The 20,645-nt window shown below is 41.4% G+C and overlaps 1 protein-coding gene and 1 non-coding gene across 14 annotated transcripts in view; one reads left to right on the forward strand and one right to left on the reverse strand.

Annotated features, from left to right (window-relative positions):
• Window positions 1-20,645, reverse strand: part of CUNH18orf63 (chromosome unknown C18orf63 homolog) — a 46,643-nt gene that overhangs the window by 13,747 nt on the left and 12,251 nt on the right. For 12 of the 13 annotated variants that reach the window (XM_052742710.1, XM_052742709.1, XM_052742713.1 and 9 more), the window contains 6 exons: window positions 14,973-15,082; window positions 12,989-13,085; window positions 12,795-12,880; window positions 10,928-11,111; window positions 1,220-2,239; window positions 193-272 (listed from right to left, as the gene is read on the reverse strand). In XM_052742710.1, the coding sequence (XP_052598670.1) occupies window positions 193-272; window positions 1,220-2,239; window positions 10,928-11,111; window positions 12,795-12,880; window positions 12,989-13,085; window positions 14,973-15,082 (1,577 nt within the window). The remainder of the gene's footprint in view (window positions 1-192; window positions 273-1,219; window positions 2,240-10,927; window positions 11,112-12,794; window positions 12,881-12,988; window positions 13,086-14,972; window positions 15,083-20,645) is intronic. The other variant, XM_052742719.1, reaches the window with a different exon arrangement.
• LOC128113151 (U6 spliceosomal RNA) lies at window positions 3,223-3,325 on the forward strand. The gene has a single exon (XR_008219368.1). It is a non-coding gene; the product is annotated as a U6 spliceosomal RNA (small nuclear RNA).

The following is a 20,645-nucleotide window of genomic DNA, read 5'->3' on the forward strand; positions in this document are numbered from 1 at the left end:
AGGGGGGCGGGTAGTGGTGGGGTGGGGGGTGGTGGTGGGGGTCCTTTCTCAAAGCCATTCTTCTTTGGGTCTACACAATGTAAAACAGTTGTTTACTCACAGGATGTGCTGTTCCTATTTCCTTGCTAATTTAAGTGTAGCTATCTCTATTTAAGTAACTTAAGCAAAACAAGTGCACACCACTGCAGTTACCTGGGAGGCAGTCTCTGTTCCACACTGTACTCAGCCTCAGGAACCCTGAGGGAATTCTTGGGTTTTGTTGTACTAGACACCTGTATCAAATTGAAGAACAGCATTTTGTTACAAATTAGACATATTACTACCAGTTTTGACTCTTAAGGGAGCAGGTCTCTTTTTTAAAAGACTGACAGTCACACACACACACACACACACACACACACACACACACACACACACACTGAATCTTGGTCATTTTCATTTCCAGAACTTCCTCAAACCCCCTCCTCTCCTCTACCAAAGCCCTTTAAAACAAGTCCTGCTCCTACTCTGATGTCTTTATTTTGCTGTCCGACTGAGTTTAATTTTGGTTACTTGCATGAGCATGGTGGGAAATTATTTGCTGGAGCATGGTCAACAGGTCAGTGACTACACCACCAAAGAAAACGGTCCCTTCCCCCTAGCGACCCTTAACAGCTCACACTCTCTCGGGGTGGCTGGGGACTCATGAGCCCCTTTCCCCATCCATGCTGAAAGGCTGGCGGTCCCAGGCTTCTTCAGGTCTCTTGCAGGGAACCATAGCTCCAGTGAGTTCATGGGTTCAAGGCCATGTCATGTCCAGAGACACTGTTTCACAGCGCTCCTCCCTACCAGCCAGCTCTGACGGCCTTTCTGCTCCCTTACTACAATGTTCTGTGGACCTCGGATGTCCTTTTTGTTGTTGTTTGTTGATTTGTTTGTTTGTTTGTAGACAGGGTTTCTCTGTGTAGCCCTGGCTGCCCTGGAACTCGATCTGTAGACCAAGCTGACCTCAAACTCACAGAGATCTGCCTGCCTCTGCCTCCTAAATGCTGGGAATAAAGGCAGGCACTACCACTGTACCACCTGGCTAGATGTCCTTTTTAGGGTGGAGCACAGTTGCCTTTCTTAATTATCGAATTTCTACATCAACTTGGGCATGTTATTTACATTCTTATTTAAGAGTCTAAAAGTATAGCCTATTATGGATTTTTTCCAGATTGGCAGGAAAACAAACCGTTACCTGTTTCTTAGAAGAACCGGGTTGCCCATGACGTGCAGCATTAGAGCAAAGATTTGTAGCAGATTTTGAAGACTCAAGACATAACTTCCCTCTGTGCTTGTGGGATGCTTTGCTCACTGTGAGGCCATATTCACCTCCATCAGCTTCTTTAATTCGATTTGCTAGCTGTGGCTGCTGTAGTTGGGAGTCTTCAGTCTCTAAGTCTGATTCAAAAATGTGTGGCTGGCTTTTGAGCTTTAGTGACTCATGGCTTTTCCCCAAAATTTGTGCTATAAATCTGCTTGTTAAATTGTGTTTTCCGCTGGTGTGGCTGTCAACAGCATTTTTTATCACCCTTAAGCTGTTACTTGACATTTGTGTCACGGCATTAGTAGACAGTGGTCTACCTTCACTGGAGTACACAGTCTGCATCGCATCAGAAGAGGGATGGTCCCTCTTGCGCTCACAGAACTCAGAGCTCTTCTCTAGCAGAGGTCTGACGCTCTTCTGGTTTAAGTTCCTAGCCTGTACCTGAGTGTTACTATCTGGTCTTTTTCTAGTAGCTGAACCTAAACTTGGTTTGCCTCCCTGGGTTACACTAGTTTTCTGTGCCGGTAGGGTAGGCTCTGTAACAGCGCTCTGTTTTCTTTTCATGTTGCCAAGTGCTGAGATGTCTTTGTTCCCTTGCTCAGATTTCCTTTTGAAAACTGGTATGAATGCCGGGGCTCTCTTACTTTGTGAGCAAAGATTATTGTGTTGAACTTGTGTGTTATCTCTGTTGAGTTTTGACACTTCCAAATGCAGCTGTGGTGCCTGGAGAGGCCAGGAGGGCTTCCGGTCCTGAGGAGACCCTGGCTGGGAGGGATCAGCTGAAAACAAGCCTGAGCACTGCTGGCTGACAAAAGGCTCCACCTTGTGGTTGGCTGCAGTTGGCTGTGGGACTAAACACAGAGCCCCTGTGGGTTTCAGCAAAGTGGCCTGAGTTAGAGAAGCTCTGAAGTGTTTCTTAGTCGTCAGATTCGGGGGCTTGACTTTGTTTTCCTGGAAGGATAGAGATTGGGGAAATTTAAAAATGTAATAAATTTAAGTGAAATGAGAAAGAAAATAAAACGTATCAGAATAAGAATACAAAGTAACACTAAAATGCATAGAACCATTGAAAAAGAAAATATAAACGAGCCTTCTGGTGTAACGTGTAGATTTCTCATGGCACATTATAACCCTATGTAGATCAACTGTAAAAATTACACACGGCTACATGGATGTGCTCAAGCAAGCTCCGGGCTCCCTGTGTCCCTCTTCTTTCCACTGCTCTATGCTGTGGCTTCTCTCTCTCTCTCTCTCTCTCTCTCTCTCTCTCTCTCTCTCTCTCTCTCTCTCTCTCTCTCTTTTATTTTCGAGACAGGGTTTCTCTGTGTAGTTTTGGAGCCTGTCCTGGATCTCACTTTGTAGACCAGGCTGGCCTCGAACTCACAGAGATCCACCTGGCTCTGCCTCCCCAGTGCTGGGATTAAAGGCGTGCACCACCGCCCGGCGGCCTCTCCTTTCTTTAAAGTCCTATATCCTGTGAGTCCTCCACCAGTCAACCTACCACAGAATGGACTTTCATTTCATTTTTCAAGGTCCTGTTACTAGTTAGTATTTGTCATATAAATAGCACAAGGTAGCATGGTCAGGCACTTTAGTGTCCACATTCTATCTCCCTAAATAGATATTGACATCTTGGAGTGTAAGAACTACGGCTTACGTATTCTTGTCTCTTCAAAGTTATTGAGAAAACTTGCTGAAAAGATCTAATGGAGGGTGGGTGGGTTGGTGCATGTGCACGGGACCTTTAAGTGAGATGTAGACTGCAGGGCGGGCTGCCTGTCTTAGCCTGCTTGTGTTTTCACTGTCTACCAGTTTCTGGCGCCCACCAGGAACTCAGCAAGGATTTGTCAAACCGACTAGTTAGACACAGCAAGAAGATCCAAGCATGTCCTCTGCTTTAGGAGCTCGGTTTGCGGGTAATGTCAAGTTTTACCATGCTCGCTTCTGAGCACATAGACTAAAGCTGGAACAGGACAGAGGTCAGTTTGGCCCCTGCACGAGGACGACAGGCAAACTTGTGAAGTGCTCCATATTGAATAAGGAGGCAAACAAAAGAAACAGAACATTTCCATTACACCGTTCTAGGTGCACAGTTCAGAGGCCTCCAGCACACTCGCCACTGAACTGGGTGACAGAACTGTCACCTGCCTTCTCTTCACCCCACACAAAAACAAAACTCTGTGCTTTGTAAATAATAACTCACACCTCCCCTTACACCGGTTCTGGTAACTCCCGCTCTGTTTTCTTGTGCTATGTCTCTGCCCGTTCTAGACACTTCATATGAGATCACACGATTTCTTCTTCAGCTTATTTCACCTAACATGCTATGTTTTCAAGACTCAGGCACGTTGTAGCATGTATCAGAATTCCTTTTCTTGTGATTGGCTATTCCATTGTATGTATATGACAGTTTGCTTGTCTCTTCAATTGCTGATGGAAAGTGCTTCTAGTGTTTTGAAATAAATGTATCCTGGGCTTTAGCTTCTGTGTAAGGACAACTGCACTGGTTAGCTTTTGTCAACTTGCCACAAACTAGAGTCACCTGGGAATAGGGGGTCTCAACTGAGGAACTACCTCCATCAGATTGGTCTGTGGGCATGCCTGGGGAGGAAATTTCTTGATTAATCATTGACGTCAGAGGGTCCAGCCCACTATGGGTGATGCCACCACTGGAAAGCTGTTCCTATGTTATATAAGAAAGCAGGCTTAACAAGCTATGAAGAGCAAGCCAGTAAGTCCCGTTTCTCTGTGGTACCTGCTTCTGCTCCTCCTAGAGTTCCTGCTCTGAGCTTCCTCAATGGCAATACCCTCCCCAGCCCCGTGATGCTTTTGGTCATGGTATTTAGCAACAGAAAGTAAAGGAATATAATAAAATTTGGCAATAGCTTGAAATGTAGATCACAGATTTATCTTTCTATTCTTAGAGATTAAAAATATGTCACAGCTTGAAACAAAAACCGTAAAAGTTATGCAAACCAGAACAATTAAATTTCCTTTCTTCTATCAAGTTTCAGGTTTTTTTTTATTTAAAAAGTTTTTATTCATTTTACATACCAACCACAGATCCCCCTCTCATCCCTCCTCCTGCTCCTCCCCCAATCTACGCCCCCTCCCCGTTCTACCCTGGATCCTCTCTTCCAAAAGGGTAAGGCCTCCTATGGGGACTCAGCAAAGCCTGGTACATTCAGTTGAGGCAGGACCAAGCCCCTATCCCCTTCATCAAGAGTGAGTGAGCAAGGTGTCCCACCACAGGTAGTGGGCTCCAGAAAGCCAGCTCATGCACCAGGGATAGATCCTGATCCCATTGCCAGGGGGCCCCTTAAGCAGACCAAGCTACACAATTGTCTTGCTTATGCAGAGGGCCTACTCAGCTGTAAAAAAAAAATCATATCATGAAATATCAGGCAAATGAATGGAACTAGAAAATATCCCAAGTGTGAGGTAACCCAGACTCAGAAAGACAAACATGGTATATACTCACTCATAAGTGGATATTAGATGTAAAGCAAAGGATAACCAGACTACAACCCACAGCTCCAGAGAAACTGGCTAACAAGGAGGACTCTAAAAGGGACACATGGATCACCTTGGGAAGGGGAGATCTCCATGAGTAAACTGGGGATGGGGGGGCAATAGAGGGGAGGGGATAGGAGATGAGAACATGAGGGAACAGGATGGTTGAGCTGGGGGAGGGACCAAGTGGGAGAGCAATGAAAGAGATATCTTGGTAGAGGGGGACATTATGGGGTAAGGAAGAAACTTGATGCTATGGAAATTCCCAGGAATCCACAAAGTCGACCCCAGCTTAGACTACTAGCAGCAGTAGTGGAGAGGGTGCCTGAACTGGCCTACCCCGGTAATCAGATTAGTGAGTACCCTAACTGCCATCATAGAGCCTTCATCCAGTAACTGATGGAAGCAGATGTAGAGATTCACAGCTAAGCACCAGGCTGAGCACCAGGAGTCCAGTTGAAGAGATAGAAGAAGGATTCTATGAGCAAGAGGGGTCAAGATCATGATGGGGAAACCTACAGAGACAACCGAATCAAGCTTGTAGGAACTCATGAACTTTAGACTGACAGCTGTGGAGCCTGCATGGGACTGGACTAGGCCCTCTGCATACGGGAGACAGTTGTGTAGCTTGGCCTGAGAGTTTCAGTTTTTGAATGGGGCTGGGAAGAGACTAGTGGAGAGTTCAGGGAGATTAGAATTATAAGTAGCACAAAAATGATAAGATTGATTCACTTATCTACTAGGCATAACAAGGCACATAAAAATGAAGTGGCTTAAAATTAAGAAAAAAGCAGGACTTCAATACATGCACTTTGCGGGACACAATTCTTATGCCTATGAAAAAGGGGGTACAGATGTTCTTCAGAATCTTCTCTTTACAAGGGAACTAACATAAAACTAAAAGTCTGATAAGCACAGCATCTTTGTCAAGACATCATATGAGCAAAGACTACTACCACCATCAGACCGGGCCAAGAAGGAAGGCCTCTTCTACTCACAATGGGTGCTATACTGGTGCCAAACCTCTACTCTGCTCTTCCCATTGCTCCTTCTGGAACAAGTACCTGAAAAGCCAAAGTGCCATTTTCTCGTTGGCATTTAGGATGCTGACTTAGAGCCTGTCAATTAGATGCACATATCAACTGTTGGAAGGAGGAGGAGGGAAGGGGAAGCAATGGCTGTGCCAGCTTTGCTGAAAAGGTCAACCTCAAACACTTCCCTTGATGTCAGTCATCATTAGCAGAAGTTGCACTGTCACTCACTAGTACTAGATGACTAACACACTTCCCCACAAACCACTGCCATTGTCTTATACACACTATGCAATCCTACCACATACCCGGAGATATTTTGTCAAAACTTATGGAGTCACTCTGGAGAGCAAATGTTTTCCCATTGCTTTGAAAGACACGTATCTGAGAACTAAGCTGAAGTTAATTATTGACAAGCAAAGAACACCTGCTTTTTAGATCCTTGGGTTTCACAAACTGTATGGTTTTTTTTTTTTAATGTACCCATTACTTGAGATACACAAAAACTCTAGGCAGATTTGGATAAGGACAAATTACTTGCATTCTGAGGAAATGTGTGTCTGGGCCTGAGGTATGTTATATCCATAACATATCCACCTGTTTCTCAAGAGCACATCTGGTGAGGGTCATGTCCAGGAGACCATTTTTCTCCCTAGCTTGTCAATATATTATTTACTCATTGTTTTAATTTTTAAAATACTGTACATAGCCCAAAGGGAGGAAACTTTTAGGTTTACATTCAAAATGTATAGAAATAGCAAAAAGGGCCTATGTAAACAACAGATGAGGTCATAAATAATTCACAGAACTTAGATATTCTTAAATTGTCAACAAACTGAAGCGTTGTGAAGCCATGAGCCAATTAAAAAGCATACGCTTCACTATACACATCATTTGTCTAGGTGTCATTGGAAAACGTAGCTTGGTAGACTTTTAATTTCTAGCATTGACACATAACATATACAACTTTGTATAATGATTCCAAATTATATAAACTAGAAGTTTTAAAGATATCCAGTGGCATTCCAGTATTAAGGAATTGTTAAGGAGAATTTGAGAATTCTACCACTTATCTAGGCTATGTGGTTGGATGTTACTGAAGGAGAAAGTCCTTCTGTTGCATCCATGCATTTGGTGTGGGAAAATCAGGACAGTGTCTTTCTTCCTGTTAACCATTAAAACATCCAGGGAGAGTAAGGCAAAAAGAGGTCAGTATGCTTAGGCTTAGCAACACACACACACACACACACACACACACACACACACATACACACACACACACACACACACACAGACACACCATGGTTGCTGAAATTGGAGATAATGTAACCCAGAGTGGCACACTCTGCCTAAACTAGCAGTAATGGGCAGTGTTATAAAATGTCAGGGGAGGGAGAGAATATTAAAAATTTTAAAAAGAAAATTGAAAAGTAAGCAGAATGACTAATCAGACGGTCGTTATTTATTAAAGTTTGGTTCCTTGTATGGCACCATAGTTGTCTGTCTTGTTTAAATCAGAGCCCCTGACTTATAAGAAATATGGAAGCTAGAAAATATGTTAGCATTAAATGACATATCACACAAGGAAGCAGCTGCTCAACTCCAGGATGGAGAATATCCTTCAGGACAAGTCCTCCTGTTTCTAGCAAACAACGGCCATAAATAACGCTCTAAAATAAAACACACTTAGCAGATAGAATGATCAAGGGATGTGAAATGGTCCTGTTTAGATTTTAACTTGACAAAACCTTTAAAACCTTTGAGATAAATGAGAGTCATATGACCTGGGTTTGGTGACATTTAGGAAGTATTCATTTTGTACGGTACATAACGACATCAGCTACATGAAGGTGCTTTTAAATGCTGCGTGTGTGGTAGACGCACATTCTAAGGGCTTTACAGAAGATGAAATAACATTTTATCTGGTATTTGTTTCAAAAAATCCATTTTACCCCTTATTTAAAATTCATTTTCTCTTAAGTATTTTTGAAAATTTCCATAATTAAAACAAACCTAGTCTGGATAAGCACTCCTGCTAAACTAATTTTATAAAATGTCAGCTGAATGTAGAAAGCTCAAGAGGTTTATGCAGCTTAGTTATTGTCCCCCATGAAGAGCAATGTCTCCTGACAGGGCTGGCCATAGCTGCTAATTTCTCTGCTTCCTATATAGTTCCCTCCTGTAGCTCCTGAGGGCTCCTTCTGACTGACAACCTCCACCCTAGACTGTCCCCACTGCCCATCTGACTCCACCCTAGACTGTCCCCACTGCCTCTGACTCCACCCTAGACTGTCCCCACTGCCCATCTGACTCCACCCTAGACTGTCCCCACTGCCTCTGACTCCACCCTAGACTGTCCCCATGCCCATCTGACTCCACCCTAGACTGCCCCCACTGCCCATCTGACTCCACCCTAGACTGTCCCCACTGCCTCTGACTCTACCCTAGACTGTCCCCACTGCCTCTGACTCCACCCTAGACAGTCCCCACTGCCTCTGACTCCACCCTAGACTGTCCCCACTGCCTCTGACTCCACCCTAGACTGTCCCCACTGCCTCTGACTCCACCCTAGACTGTCCCCACTGCCTCTGACTCCACCCTAGACTGTCCCCACTGCCCATCTGACTCCACCCTAGACGGTCCCCACTGCCTCTGACTCCACCCTAGACTGTCCCCACTGCCTGTCTGGGACAAGTACTGTCATCACTGGCATCATCACCTCACCCCATTTCAGTGGAGGAAATTAAGGCACAAGGAGATCAAAGGTCTGCCCCACATCACACAATGGCAAGACATTCAGATCTAGACAGCCAGTTTTCAGAGCCTGAGCTCTTGGCCAGGAATCTACGGTTAATTTTTATTTTATTTTCTTGATTATTGTGCTAAGAATCTGACCAGGCTTCAATTTTTAAGTCAGAAATGTATTTAACATTGTGTTGGTGAAGATACTTGAGCTCTGTGCTGTGGGTCCTGCTGCAGCATTGAAAACGCAATTCTTTGTGTTTTTTGTTTGTTTGTTTGTTTGTTTGAGACAGGGTTTCTCTGTGTAGTTTTGATGCCTGTCCTGGATCTTGCTCTGTAGACCAGGCTGGCCTCGAACTCATGTAGATCTGCCTGCCTCTGCCTCCTGAGTGCTGGGATTAAAGGCGTGCGCCACCACCGCCCGGCAATAAAGCAATTCTTTATCCCAAGAATCACTACTGAAAATTAAATGAGGTAGTATTCATAGAAGCAGCTGGCACATAGAATAACAGACAAAAATAGAAAAAAATCTTATTGTTAATAGCAGTGTGAAGACAAGACTTTCAGTTAAGTACTCCTGTACATTTATGAAACAAAGCTTTGTAAACTGTTTGGATTTACTATTCATAGGACAGATATGGGCTGAAATATGATGTACACAGTAAGCACCCAATACAAATGCATGATGCAAGTGTCTATCAGCAACAATTCCTTAGATGTGATTTAGCAAGCAATCTAACTTTAAAAAATGCTATGCCAGCCAGATATGGTAGTGCATGCCTTTAATCCCAGGGCTCGGGAGGCAGAGACTGGCCAGCCTACTGTACAGAGTGAGTTCTAGAGCTCCGAGCTCCAGAGCTACATAGTGAAACCCTGTCTCAAAAATAAAAAATTTAATACTTTTCTTATTTTTAAGACTATAATATAGGTATTAAATAGGCTTTTGTCCACTCCCACTCCCTTCTCAGGAAAGCAAGTTGCAGAATGAAGGGAGATAAGGTGCTCTATACAGCTGATGAAGAACTCATACCTAGCATGTTATAAGAATATCTATAAATGAAAAATGGTAGACGAGCTCTTCAAAACAGATATACAAACAACCAATATACATAAGTACTCAAGAACATACACATTAAAAGCACATGATAATAAGCATATCTGCCATAACTGCTAAAGATCAACAGTACCACATAAGGACAAGGACAAGGAGCCACAGCAAGAGGTTCACAAATGTCTACAGCCACTTTGGGATGTAGCCTGGAATAGGTCCTACACTTGGAAACACACATACTAATTCTACATTTATGAGATTTGAGGACATGTGCCTAGAGGAAATATACTAGAATGTTCACTACCACATTACTGCAAATAGCCCTCAGACCATCCAGCTGTCAATCAACAACATTCTGGAACAATAAACAACTATGGCATAATCATGTAACTACATGGAAATGAAAGTGAACAGACTATGGCTTAGTGGAACAACATGGATGGATGTCACAACACTATTCTAAAGAAAAGAGACAGAAACACAAACACAATGCTTTCTCTCGCATAAAGTTCAAAACTGAACAAAACTAAAACCTAGTTCTTACTGATGCATGCTTGGTAAAGACAAAGAATGATTGCTAGGAAGTCACAACAGTGGTTACCTCTCTGAATATATATTAAGGAAGGCGAGAGCAGGATGCTGCATTGGGTTACATGAACAATTTTTTAACAAGATATATGTGTATACTTTCTATGTGTGTATAATATGGCACAATAAAAACAGATTCTAAAATGTATGGGGGACAAAGCCAGAGGTAACTCTCCTCCCCTTAAACATTTTTAGAAAATATAAAAACTCAGAATCTGATTTCAAGTTGTGTCTTCTTCCCCTATTCTGCCAAGTCTGGGGTGTAGAAAATCCCCAAACAGCCATTTCTTCTACCCGTGTCTATCTGTGGGGAGCCAGGTATGCTGGTTTCCTCCTGAAGTTAATGCAGAGGCAGACACTGGTGAGGACTTTTCTCCTGCTGCAGGGTTCAGAGAAACCCACTCCTGACTCCACCTAGTGGGCAGCAGGCACCCAACGTCTACTGAACAGGACTGCCCCCTGATCAATCTGTCCAGGTGAACACTTCACAAAATTCTCTCTTTAATCTCCAGTAACCCAGCTCATGCATATCTAGATATGGATGAAACACATCAGAACAATTGTGTATCATATGAAATGCAATAATAACAAACGGCAGGGCAAACAGTTAAGTAATAGTAACAACAGAGAGCATTTGTGAGATGCTGTTCTGAGAAAAGTTCGTCATCTACTAAGGAATTCAGAGACCCTGGATGAGATGAAAGTACACCTTACCTGTTTTTGTGGTCTGGTTAGCTCCTGTGTGTAGTAGCATGGCTTATTTGTCATCTTTATGGGGAATCCACATATATGCGGCAGTTTAGATTTTAAATCTGAAAGAAAGCTTTTCAACACACCTTCCAAATCCACCCTTGGGAAGAACTGAATGGGCTGACTCCTGATGCAACTGAGAGGGTATCTGAGCGAAGTTAAAGAGCAACATGAAGGTTTCTGTGTATAGGACACATCAATTTTCATTTTTAAAAAGGCGACAATGTTGACAAGACATGGACAAGCAGATTCTGTTTTTAGGTTATATTCTATAGTTGTCAAAGCTAAATAGATAGCATCCCTTCATTTCTGCTATTTTAAGTTTATTTTTATTAACAAATTATGTGTGTGTGACATGACACAATCAAGGTGAATCACTGTGTCTTCATTTTGTAAACAGAATTGTGAGTAGATTACAATATTCCAGAAAAGAGTTATAAGAAATGTGCCATCCATCTCCTGTATAGAGTACAAGGACAAAATCAGTTAACAGTAAACTGCCCCCATCTTCAAAAGCAGTGAAAAACTCGGCACAGAGAAGACATGCCTTACTATTATGTTCCAGCTTCAAAAGCAGTCCTTCAAGGAAAGCAGGCACCTTTCCTAACGAGAAATCTTCTCAGCACTTGGGATAGGGTTGGCTATAGTGAAGGGAATTGCTGGCAGTGTTGATTGCAGGTTTATGTGCATTATCTGGGTTAAAAGAGAGCACAGACCACTGGCTCTTCCACATCTAAACCCCAGCCTGTCAGAATGATGAAAGCCGTGCTGATTTAGATTTAAGAGCTCCACCTAGGCACATGTGTCCTGTTTCTGTGTATATTTTTAAAGTAATATTAAGAAAGCTAGTTTCCTAACTCAATGCAGTGTGTTAAGTGGAAGTCAAATTTAAAAGCAAATCTTCCAAAAAGGAAGATCTCAGAAACTTCTAATTTAACCCTTCCAATAATGTCCAAACAACACTGGGGGGAGCTCTTGGCTAGGGAGAATCCTAGCATTGGTTTCTCATGTTCTACTAGGAAATACATGTACATATTTTCTCTATTCTGAACTTTCTTTTCTTGTCTAAATTTTGCAATAGTCTTTAAAGAAACATCCTTATATCCTGGGGTGGTGGTAATTCCAGCACCGAGGAAGCTGAGGCAGGAGGATGGCCAGTTCAAAGATAGCCTGGGTTACATATCAAGACCCTCCTTCCTGTCACCAAAGGGATTTCATATTAGAAGCAATTAAGATGTGATGGGTCTTTTGTTAAGAGATAAGAGGTTGGGAATGTAGCTCAGCTGGTAGACTTAATGTAATGCAGAGTCTTGCAGTAAGTGCTGGATTCAACCCTATCCTCAGCATAAACTGGATGTGCTGGAGTATGCCTGTAATAACAACACTTGAAAAGTAGACAGGAGCATCAGAAAGTCCAGAATAGCCCAGAATACACAGTGAGTTCCCAACCAGTCTGGTCTATATGAGATCTGTCTCAAAGACAGAACAAAAACACCCCAAACAAACAGCCACAAAAGTTCTTAGTAAAACTATCTTCCTAGCTAAATTAAAAACTGTGCAGGGGGGCTGGAGAGATGGCTCAGAGGTTAAGAGCACTGACTGCTCCTCCAGAGGTCCTGAGTTCAAGTCCCAGCAACCACATGGTGGCTCACAACCGTCTGTAATGAGATCTGGCACCCTCTTCTGTATACATAATAAATAAATAAATCTTTAAAAAAAAAAAACTGTGCAGGAAAAGTGGTTCCATTAATAATGACAGCATGGGGCGTGAGCAAGGCTGGCTCATAAGGCAGACAGAAAGTATCTGCCATCATTAGTGTGCAAAGGATACGTGAAGGTCCTTTCTTTGACCATTTTGAAATAGATGCTACAGTATATTTTCATATCTCCACAATCTTCTGGAAGTTTATAGCCATACTATAAATTAAGCACACAATATAAATCATTTTAGAGGAGGCTAGTCTTATGTTACATGGCAAGAAAGAAATCAAGTAACATTCAGTGTGATAGACATGTGCTTCCTACCAGGTCATCCCAGTGCCTCTGGAAATCTTTGAAGGAATGAAAGGGACAGTCAGGCGGTGCCGTATGAAGAAAATTTATTATCTGCCCCATTTTCATGCTATGAAAAATGAGATTTGATACAACATTATGCCAATGCTTAAATACAGCTAAATGTTGTTTGAGAAGTTAACTCTGCTTTAGAAGGTATTCCAAAAGACTTAGCAAGTATGGTACTACCCACATATAAATGACAAACTAATCACTTGTACCTAGTTACAAACTCAATTGCATTAAGTTTTTTGTCTTGACATGCAAATTTTAGATATATTTGGTATGCTTTGAAATACAAATAGGTTATGGAATGCCTTAATCAACTTAGCATATATATATATATATATATACACTATATATATTACTTCACATATGTACATGTTTTATGGTAAAAATACTTAAAATCTATTTGTAGTAATTTTCAAGAACAACAGCTTGTTGATATTCAGTATACTGTGTTGTACAACAGATTTTTTCAACTTATTCCTCCTGTCTGAGATTCTTTGTCATTGACCAACATCTCTCTACTGTAGTCCAAAGCTCCATCCTACCCCTGGTAACTGCTCTTTTACTGTTTTTATGAGTTCAACTTGTTAGATGCTACATATAAGATCACATAGGATTTGTCTAGCTTATTTTGCTTAATATAACATGTTTCAGGCTCATCATCCATATTGTCACACATGACAGGACTGCCTTCCTTGTAGGCCGAATTTTGTTCCATTGTGCACACATACCACCTCTTTATCTCTTTTACCTAGACGGAAACCTAGGTTGTATCCACATTTCAGCTCCTGTGAACAGTGCTGCAATGAATGTGAGTACAGAAATATCTTAGACATACTGATTTTATTTTCTTTGATATATAGGATTAATGATCATATGGTAATTCCATTTCTTCCCTTTTGAGAAATTTCCATATTGTTTTCTATAGTATTTGTACTAATTTACATTCTCATGAGCAGTATGTTGACATTCCCTTTATATGGGATACTTACATTTACTTTAAATTTAAGGATTTTATACATGACTACACTGTATTTCCATCCTTTCTATCCTTCCTCTTCCCCTCTCTCAACTCCTCTATCTTCCCAACCATCCTCTTTGAATTCACGACCTCTTCTATATTTGTTTGTTAAATATATATGTGTATATGTGTGTGTATGTGTGTTGCAGAATATTAGTTGAAGATTTGTTACATTCATTTATGCTGTGTAATATTTGTTTAATGATGCAAAGATATGTTGTATTCTTTTATGTTGCATTTGTTTAACTCTGTGAAGCTGTGTTACTATACCTGCCTAAAACAACTGGTCTAACAAAGAACTGAATGGCCAATAGCTAGGCAGGAGAGAGAAATAGGCAGGTCTGGCAGGTAGAGAGAATAAAGAGAGCGGAGCAAGAAAAGGAGGAGAGGAGGATGCCAGGGGCCAGTCACTGAGCCAAAAAGCCAGACACAGAATAAGAAGGAAAGAAGATATACAGAAACAGAAAAAAAGGTAAAATCCCAGAGGCAAAAGGTAGACAGAAGAGTTTAAGTTAAGAAAAGCTGGTTAGAAATAAGCCAAGCTAAGGCCAGGCATTCATAAGCAAGAGTAAGTCTCAGTGTATTTATTTGGGAGCTGGGTGGTAGGCCCCCAAAGTGTAAAAGATTAAAAAAAAACTAACTACGTGTGTGTGTGTGTGTGTGTGTGTGTGTGTGTGTGTGTGTGTGGGTGTGGGTGTAAATTACTTGATGGACACCTAGGCTGCTTCCATTCTCTAGCTCTTGTGAATAGAGTGGTACTGAACTTTGCTGCCCCACTGTGACTTCCACAACATGATGCTTGGAACCCTCTAAAACTCTAAGCCCAGAAAAGCCCTCCCTCCCTTAAGTTTCCTCTTCAGATACTGTGGTCACAGTGGTGCAAAAGTAGCCATTACACCAGCTTTACATTCCAACCTAATATCTTACCTGGGCAGAATGTAGCACCAGTTGCTTAAGATGGAATGTCTCTCAATGACAGCGTTCTGGTTAGCATGAAAATCCTCTATAATATGCTGAGAAATATCAAACTCCTCTAGCTTTTAAATGAAATGAGATTTCAACATATAAGTCCTCAAGGAATTTGCCACATAAAAAGAAGCATTACAACAACACACACTGACAGTGGTTTATGAATACATCAGTGAGTTGTGTCTTTTTGAATCATGACCTAATCAGTGTTGTGACACATCCTGTCTCTCCACTGCACAGTGCACCAAACAGGCTAAGCTTTCCTTTCATCTTCCAAGCCCAAGTGTTTATTTTATGCTTAATTCAATCAATTTTTATTATGTCAACTTAGAGAAGTCAAATCCCTTCTAAAGGAAAGTATATTTTGTGTGTATCTGTGTGCACATGCTTGTACATGTGGACGTGTGTGAGTGGGAGTCATTCCTTGGGAATGCATTCCTTTTTGTTTTTTGAGACAGGGTCTCACTGGTCTGGAACTCTCAAGTATTCCAGCCAGCAAGGCCTCGGGTTTGCTTGTCACTGTCACCCCAGTGCTGGCGTTACAAATGTGCACCACAATGCCTGATTTTTAATGTGGGATCTGGCAGATCAAGCTCAGCAAACACTTTACTAGATTAGGGTATCTTTCCAGCCCTAGATTACACTTTTAAAAGACAGTTTCTGACAGAGCCAGGGTCACACTCTCCTTTGAAATCCCCATTCCATTTTCTAGAATGCTTTCTTCCTGTTCCTCAGATATCCTACCCAGACAGGATTCCAGCCTCTATGTAGACGATAAGGTTCAGCCACCCTGGGAAGTCCTGTAAGATATTTTCTCAAATTCAGACAGACACAGAGAGGCCTCAAGTGAAAATAAAGTATTAGTGGGTAAATGAACACTAAGGCTAGAGAGACTGTGTCACAACCCCACACATGTCATCAAAGTAACTCTGGGGAGAAACGTTCTCACTTCGGTCACTGCCCACTTCTATCAAGAACCTTGAGCTGACACAGCCAACACTGGATCGTCTGGACAAGTCATTAGCATATTAGTGATGCTGTTTAAAGCATGACTCGTGTTTTGATATTTTAACTCCTACCAGTAAAAGCCTTAAATATCTAAGTTTACACCCATTTATTCTAATATCACTTTTCTGAATTCCTATATCATTCCTTAAGACCAATAAAAAGTTCCACCCCTTCCCATGGAGCCATGGGCAATTGTTAACTACTGGGAAAGTAAGGGTCAATTTTCACTAAGAGTGTAGCCCCTAATAAGTTGAGCACACTTGAGTGGAAAACCACACATTCATGAATATTTGGAAAGCATAAATTGTTCTTGAAGGGCTTTTTAAAGGACAAAAATTTGGGTGGATCTGGGAAGACTTGGTGGAAGTGAATATAATTAAAATGTTATACAAAACTTGAAGCTCTCAAAGAACGTCTTCAAAGGTAGTAACAGAAAAAAGGGACCAGAGGAAATAAGGAAAATGTCAATATTGGAAGAGATGATAAAATATGCTAGGGACATACATTAGTGTTATAGTTCTTGTGTGGCAAATGAAAGATCCCAGGTTCTATCTTTAGCATGAGAAGAAGGGTGAAAAAAATAGTAAGAGCAACAAGACTCTGAACTGAGAAGGACACAGAATGTCCCATGCAGGACAGAGGTAACTCTTAAAAACATATTTACTTTTTTTTTTTTTTTACTTATGTGTGTGTATGTAAGGGAGTTGATTGCCCAGGGAGGCCAGAAGAGGGTGTAGATGCCCTACAGCTGGGATTATAGGTGGTTGTGAGCCACCTGATATGGGTTCTGAGAATCATTCAGTTCTCTGGAAGACAATATATATATATGCTTAGCTTCTGAATCATCTCTTTAGCCTCAAGAGGTAAATATTATGATGTGATATACTGTTCTTGAGAAATCTGCTACCTAAGCTATACTATCAAAAAGGAAGTTAGGAAGAAGGAAAGAAAGAAGAAAAGAATAAGTAAACAAAGATGACCGTGGCAGGCAGTCATGAATGTCACCATATACTGGCATCAGGTAGAATGACTAGCTTGAGAGAAAACAGAATCTAAACAGAATTCTAAAGGCAGGCATTAAAGTAAAATGTTCAGAATTTGTGGGTTCTCACATATACCTACTGTGTAGCTTAAGTACAGATCAGCACTATTCAGAGGCTCAAATCAATTGCTGCAGGGATGTCCACAACACCAGTACTTGTCAACACAGATTATTCTGAACACTATGAAACTACTCAACTATTAACATACATCTCAAGAGAATGCTAACTCTGTATTTATTCACTTTGGAATTTTTTTTCAAGACAGGGTTTCTCTGTGTAGCTTTGAGGCTTTCCTGGAACTCACTCTGTAGCCCAGGCTGGCCTTGAACTCACAGAGATCGGCCTGGCTCTGCCTCCCGAGTACTGGGATTAAAAGCATGCGCCATCACCACCTGGCTACTTCGGAAATATTTTAAAGTATCCCTATGCATCTAAAACCAAAGTGATGAGAAGGTACTTAATAAATAAATATTTCTTCTACCTTATAACAACAATCTAAAGAATTTGGACTTAGTTTTCTAAGCAATGTTGAGATCTTAAAGATATTTAGGTAGGGAAGCTTTGATTTAGAAACAGAAATTTATTGACACTGTGAAGAAGTAGAGGTCAAACCAAAAGAGGCAAGATTGGAAACAAGGCCTATGTGGAGATCAGTTGAATGGTAGAGGCAAAAGAACAGGTCTCAATCAGAATAATGGAAGTGAAGAGGAGGTCATTATGGAGACCAAAACAGGAACCAATTAGATAGTGGAAGTGAGAAAGTACCAAAGAACAATGAAGTCTCCATTGTTCAGAATCTCCAAAAGTTATTGTCTTTTGATGGCAAAATAGTAAACGCAAAGGTAGGGCAGATTTGCGCTGGGGAGGGTGACACACATTCACTTGTAGATCATCAAGTCTGGGTGTGCGATGGTTTAAATGAGAATGTCCCCATAAACTCAGATGTTAGGGGTGTGGCTCTGCTGGAGGAAGTCTGTCACTGAGGGTGGCCTTGGACATTTCCACTTGGCTCTCTTCTTTGTGCTTGTGCTTCAGTCTGTGAACTGTATGCTTTCTGCTCTAGCTGTCATGCCTGCCACCAGCTACTCCTGCTGTGGAAAGCAGATGAAGTCTTGAGTGAATGTATGTTGTTAACATGGGCATGGGCATGCTAAGGACTCCAATTCCTTAGGCATAGGTGGTGGCAAACCTTTGCTGGGTGAGGCTCAGAGGCAGGTCAGAGCCTTCATTTAGTCCAAGTATAAGTGTTTACGAAAAATTGACCTGTGTAGGCAGGAACTAACTAACAACTACAACTTTCTCCTCTGAGATGAGTGCAGCCTGAAATTGGTCCCTTACAGAAAACTCCTACTGAGATTAGCTAAACCTGCCTCCTTGATCCAGATGTATAAAATAAGTTGAGCTTCGGGGTCACAGTTGGTACCAGTTGGTACCCTGCACCAGAGTGAGTGCAGCCTATATGACCCCATCTTAGCTTTTCTGTACATGTGTCTGTGTGTTTGTCTTTTCTTCTTTCTCTCATCACTCCAGTTGGTCAATTCCTGAAGCTGTGCAGGGTGCTGCACTTTGCTCTGCCATCATGGACTTTAAACTTCTGGAACCATAAGCGCAAATAAACTCTTCTATAAGATGCCTTGGTCAAGATGTTGTGTCACAGCGATAGGAAAGTAAGTGACATAGGATGTTGTCAGTACATGCATGAGAGGGGGTCTAAAAGGACACAATCACAACTACACAAGAACATGTAAAAGGTATTAATTAGTGTGTAGGTTGAAAAATTTTGAAACCTAGAAAACAGTGATATCCAAGTGGCAACATATAAAAAAAAAAACCATGGATCAATGGTATTGGACTTTTGAGAAAGTAGTTTCAGAGAAATCAAGGAAAGAGATGAGGCTTTAAGAACTAAATGGTACAAAATAGTGTACATGTTCCAGTGATATCAAATACTAATTTCCTCAGACTCTCCCTTCCATCTGGGTCCTAAATTAATACAGCTCTTATCAAACTCTACCATATAGCCAAGCAATGTTATTTAACCACTGTTTTTATTCAATAGATATCACAGATATTAGGTATTTGTGGTGGTTTGAATAAAAATGGTCCCCAGAGGCTCATATATTTGAATGCCTTGTCACCAGGGAGTGGAACTCTTTGATAGGATTACAGGGATTAGGAAGTGTGGTCTTGTAGGAGGAAGTCTGTCACTGTAGGTAAGCTTCGAGGTTTCAAAAGTCTATGTCAGGCCCAGTCTCTCTCTCTCTCTCTCTCTCTCTCTCTCTCTCTCTCTCTCTCTCTCTCTCTCTCTCTCTGTCTCTCTCTCTCTCTGTCTCTCTCTCCTTGTGTATCAGGATGTAGTTCTCAGCTACTTCTCCAACACCATGCCTGCCTGCTGCCATGCTCCCTTCTACCATGTTCCCTGCCAAGATGATAATGAAATAAGCCTATAAAACTGTAAGTAAGCCCCAATTAAATGCTTTCTTTTTTAAGAGTTGTCTTGGTCATGGTGTTTTTTCATAGCAACAGAACAGTGACTAAGACACTATCTAATTATACCAAAAGACACACAAATGTAACCAAGTAAGCTAAGGCTAAGTAGAGAAAGAACAATGAAGCAGAACAGTGTTGAAAGAAAAACTCTGAATCTTGACCAACTACCTTTGAGTACAACAATTATTTCACCTGTCTCAATTCACTTAGTTATAACAATAACTACCACTTTGAACTTCCATTGTATATCATGTGCCATAGGAACCATTTGATGTACTTTACCCCATTCACTGCATCAACTCTCCATGAGCTAGATACCATTAGCTCCAATTTACACAAAAATCTGAGGTTAAGAGAAATTAAGTAGAATGTTCAAAGTGGCACTGTTATTAAATGAAGATTTGTGAATTGTGATGAGATTCTAAGCCAACTCTGAATGTTTTAGGTGTGCAAATATTAATAAGTATTTTCTAAGTGTCCTCATCTTTATGCTGATTTTGTCTGACTTTGACAGAATCTTTGGGAGAAAACACTTTGCACATGTACATAATGATACCCAATAGACAGCTGTCTGTAGAATAAACACAAATTTGTTTCCAGTTGCTTATTTTCTATATAACTAAAATTTCAGGGCAACAGTTTAATATTACATAATACTTTTCTAAAACATATCCCTCAGGTAGTTATGGATTCAATTATAATCTGAATATATCAACTTGTAGCAGTTTACACATATAAGTTTCTATCTAGACACTTATATGAGTGTTAGTTTGAATGTAATTGGCCCTGTAATCTCATAGGGAGTGGCACTATTAGGAGGTGTGGCTTTGTTGGAGTTGGTATGGCCTTGTTGGAGGAAGTGTGTCACTGTGGGGGTGGGCTTTGAGGTTTCCAATGCTCAAGATACTGCCCAGTATCTCAGTCCATTTCCTGTTTCTTGCAAGATGTAGGAGTCTGTTCCAGTACCACATCTGCCTGCATGCCTCCATGCTCCGCATCATGATGATAATGGACTGAACCTCTGAAAGGGTAAGTGAGCCACCTCAATTACATGTTTTCCTTATAAGAGTTGCTGTGGTCACAGTGTCTT

Source organism: Peromyscus californicus, unplaced genomic scaffold (genome assembly GCF_007827085.1).
Source record: "Peromyscus californicus insignis strain IS unplaced genomic scaffold, ASM782708v3 Scaffold_17__1_contigs__length_78620276, whole genome shotgun sequence".
NCBI classification, from domain to species: Eukaryota; Metazoa; Chordata; class Mammalia; order Rodentia; family Cricetidae; genus Peromyscus; species Peromyscus californicus.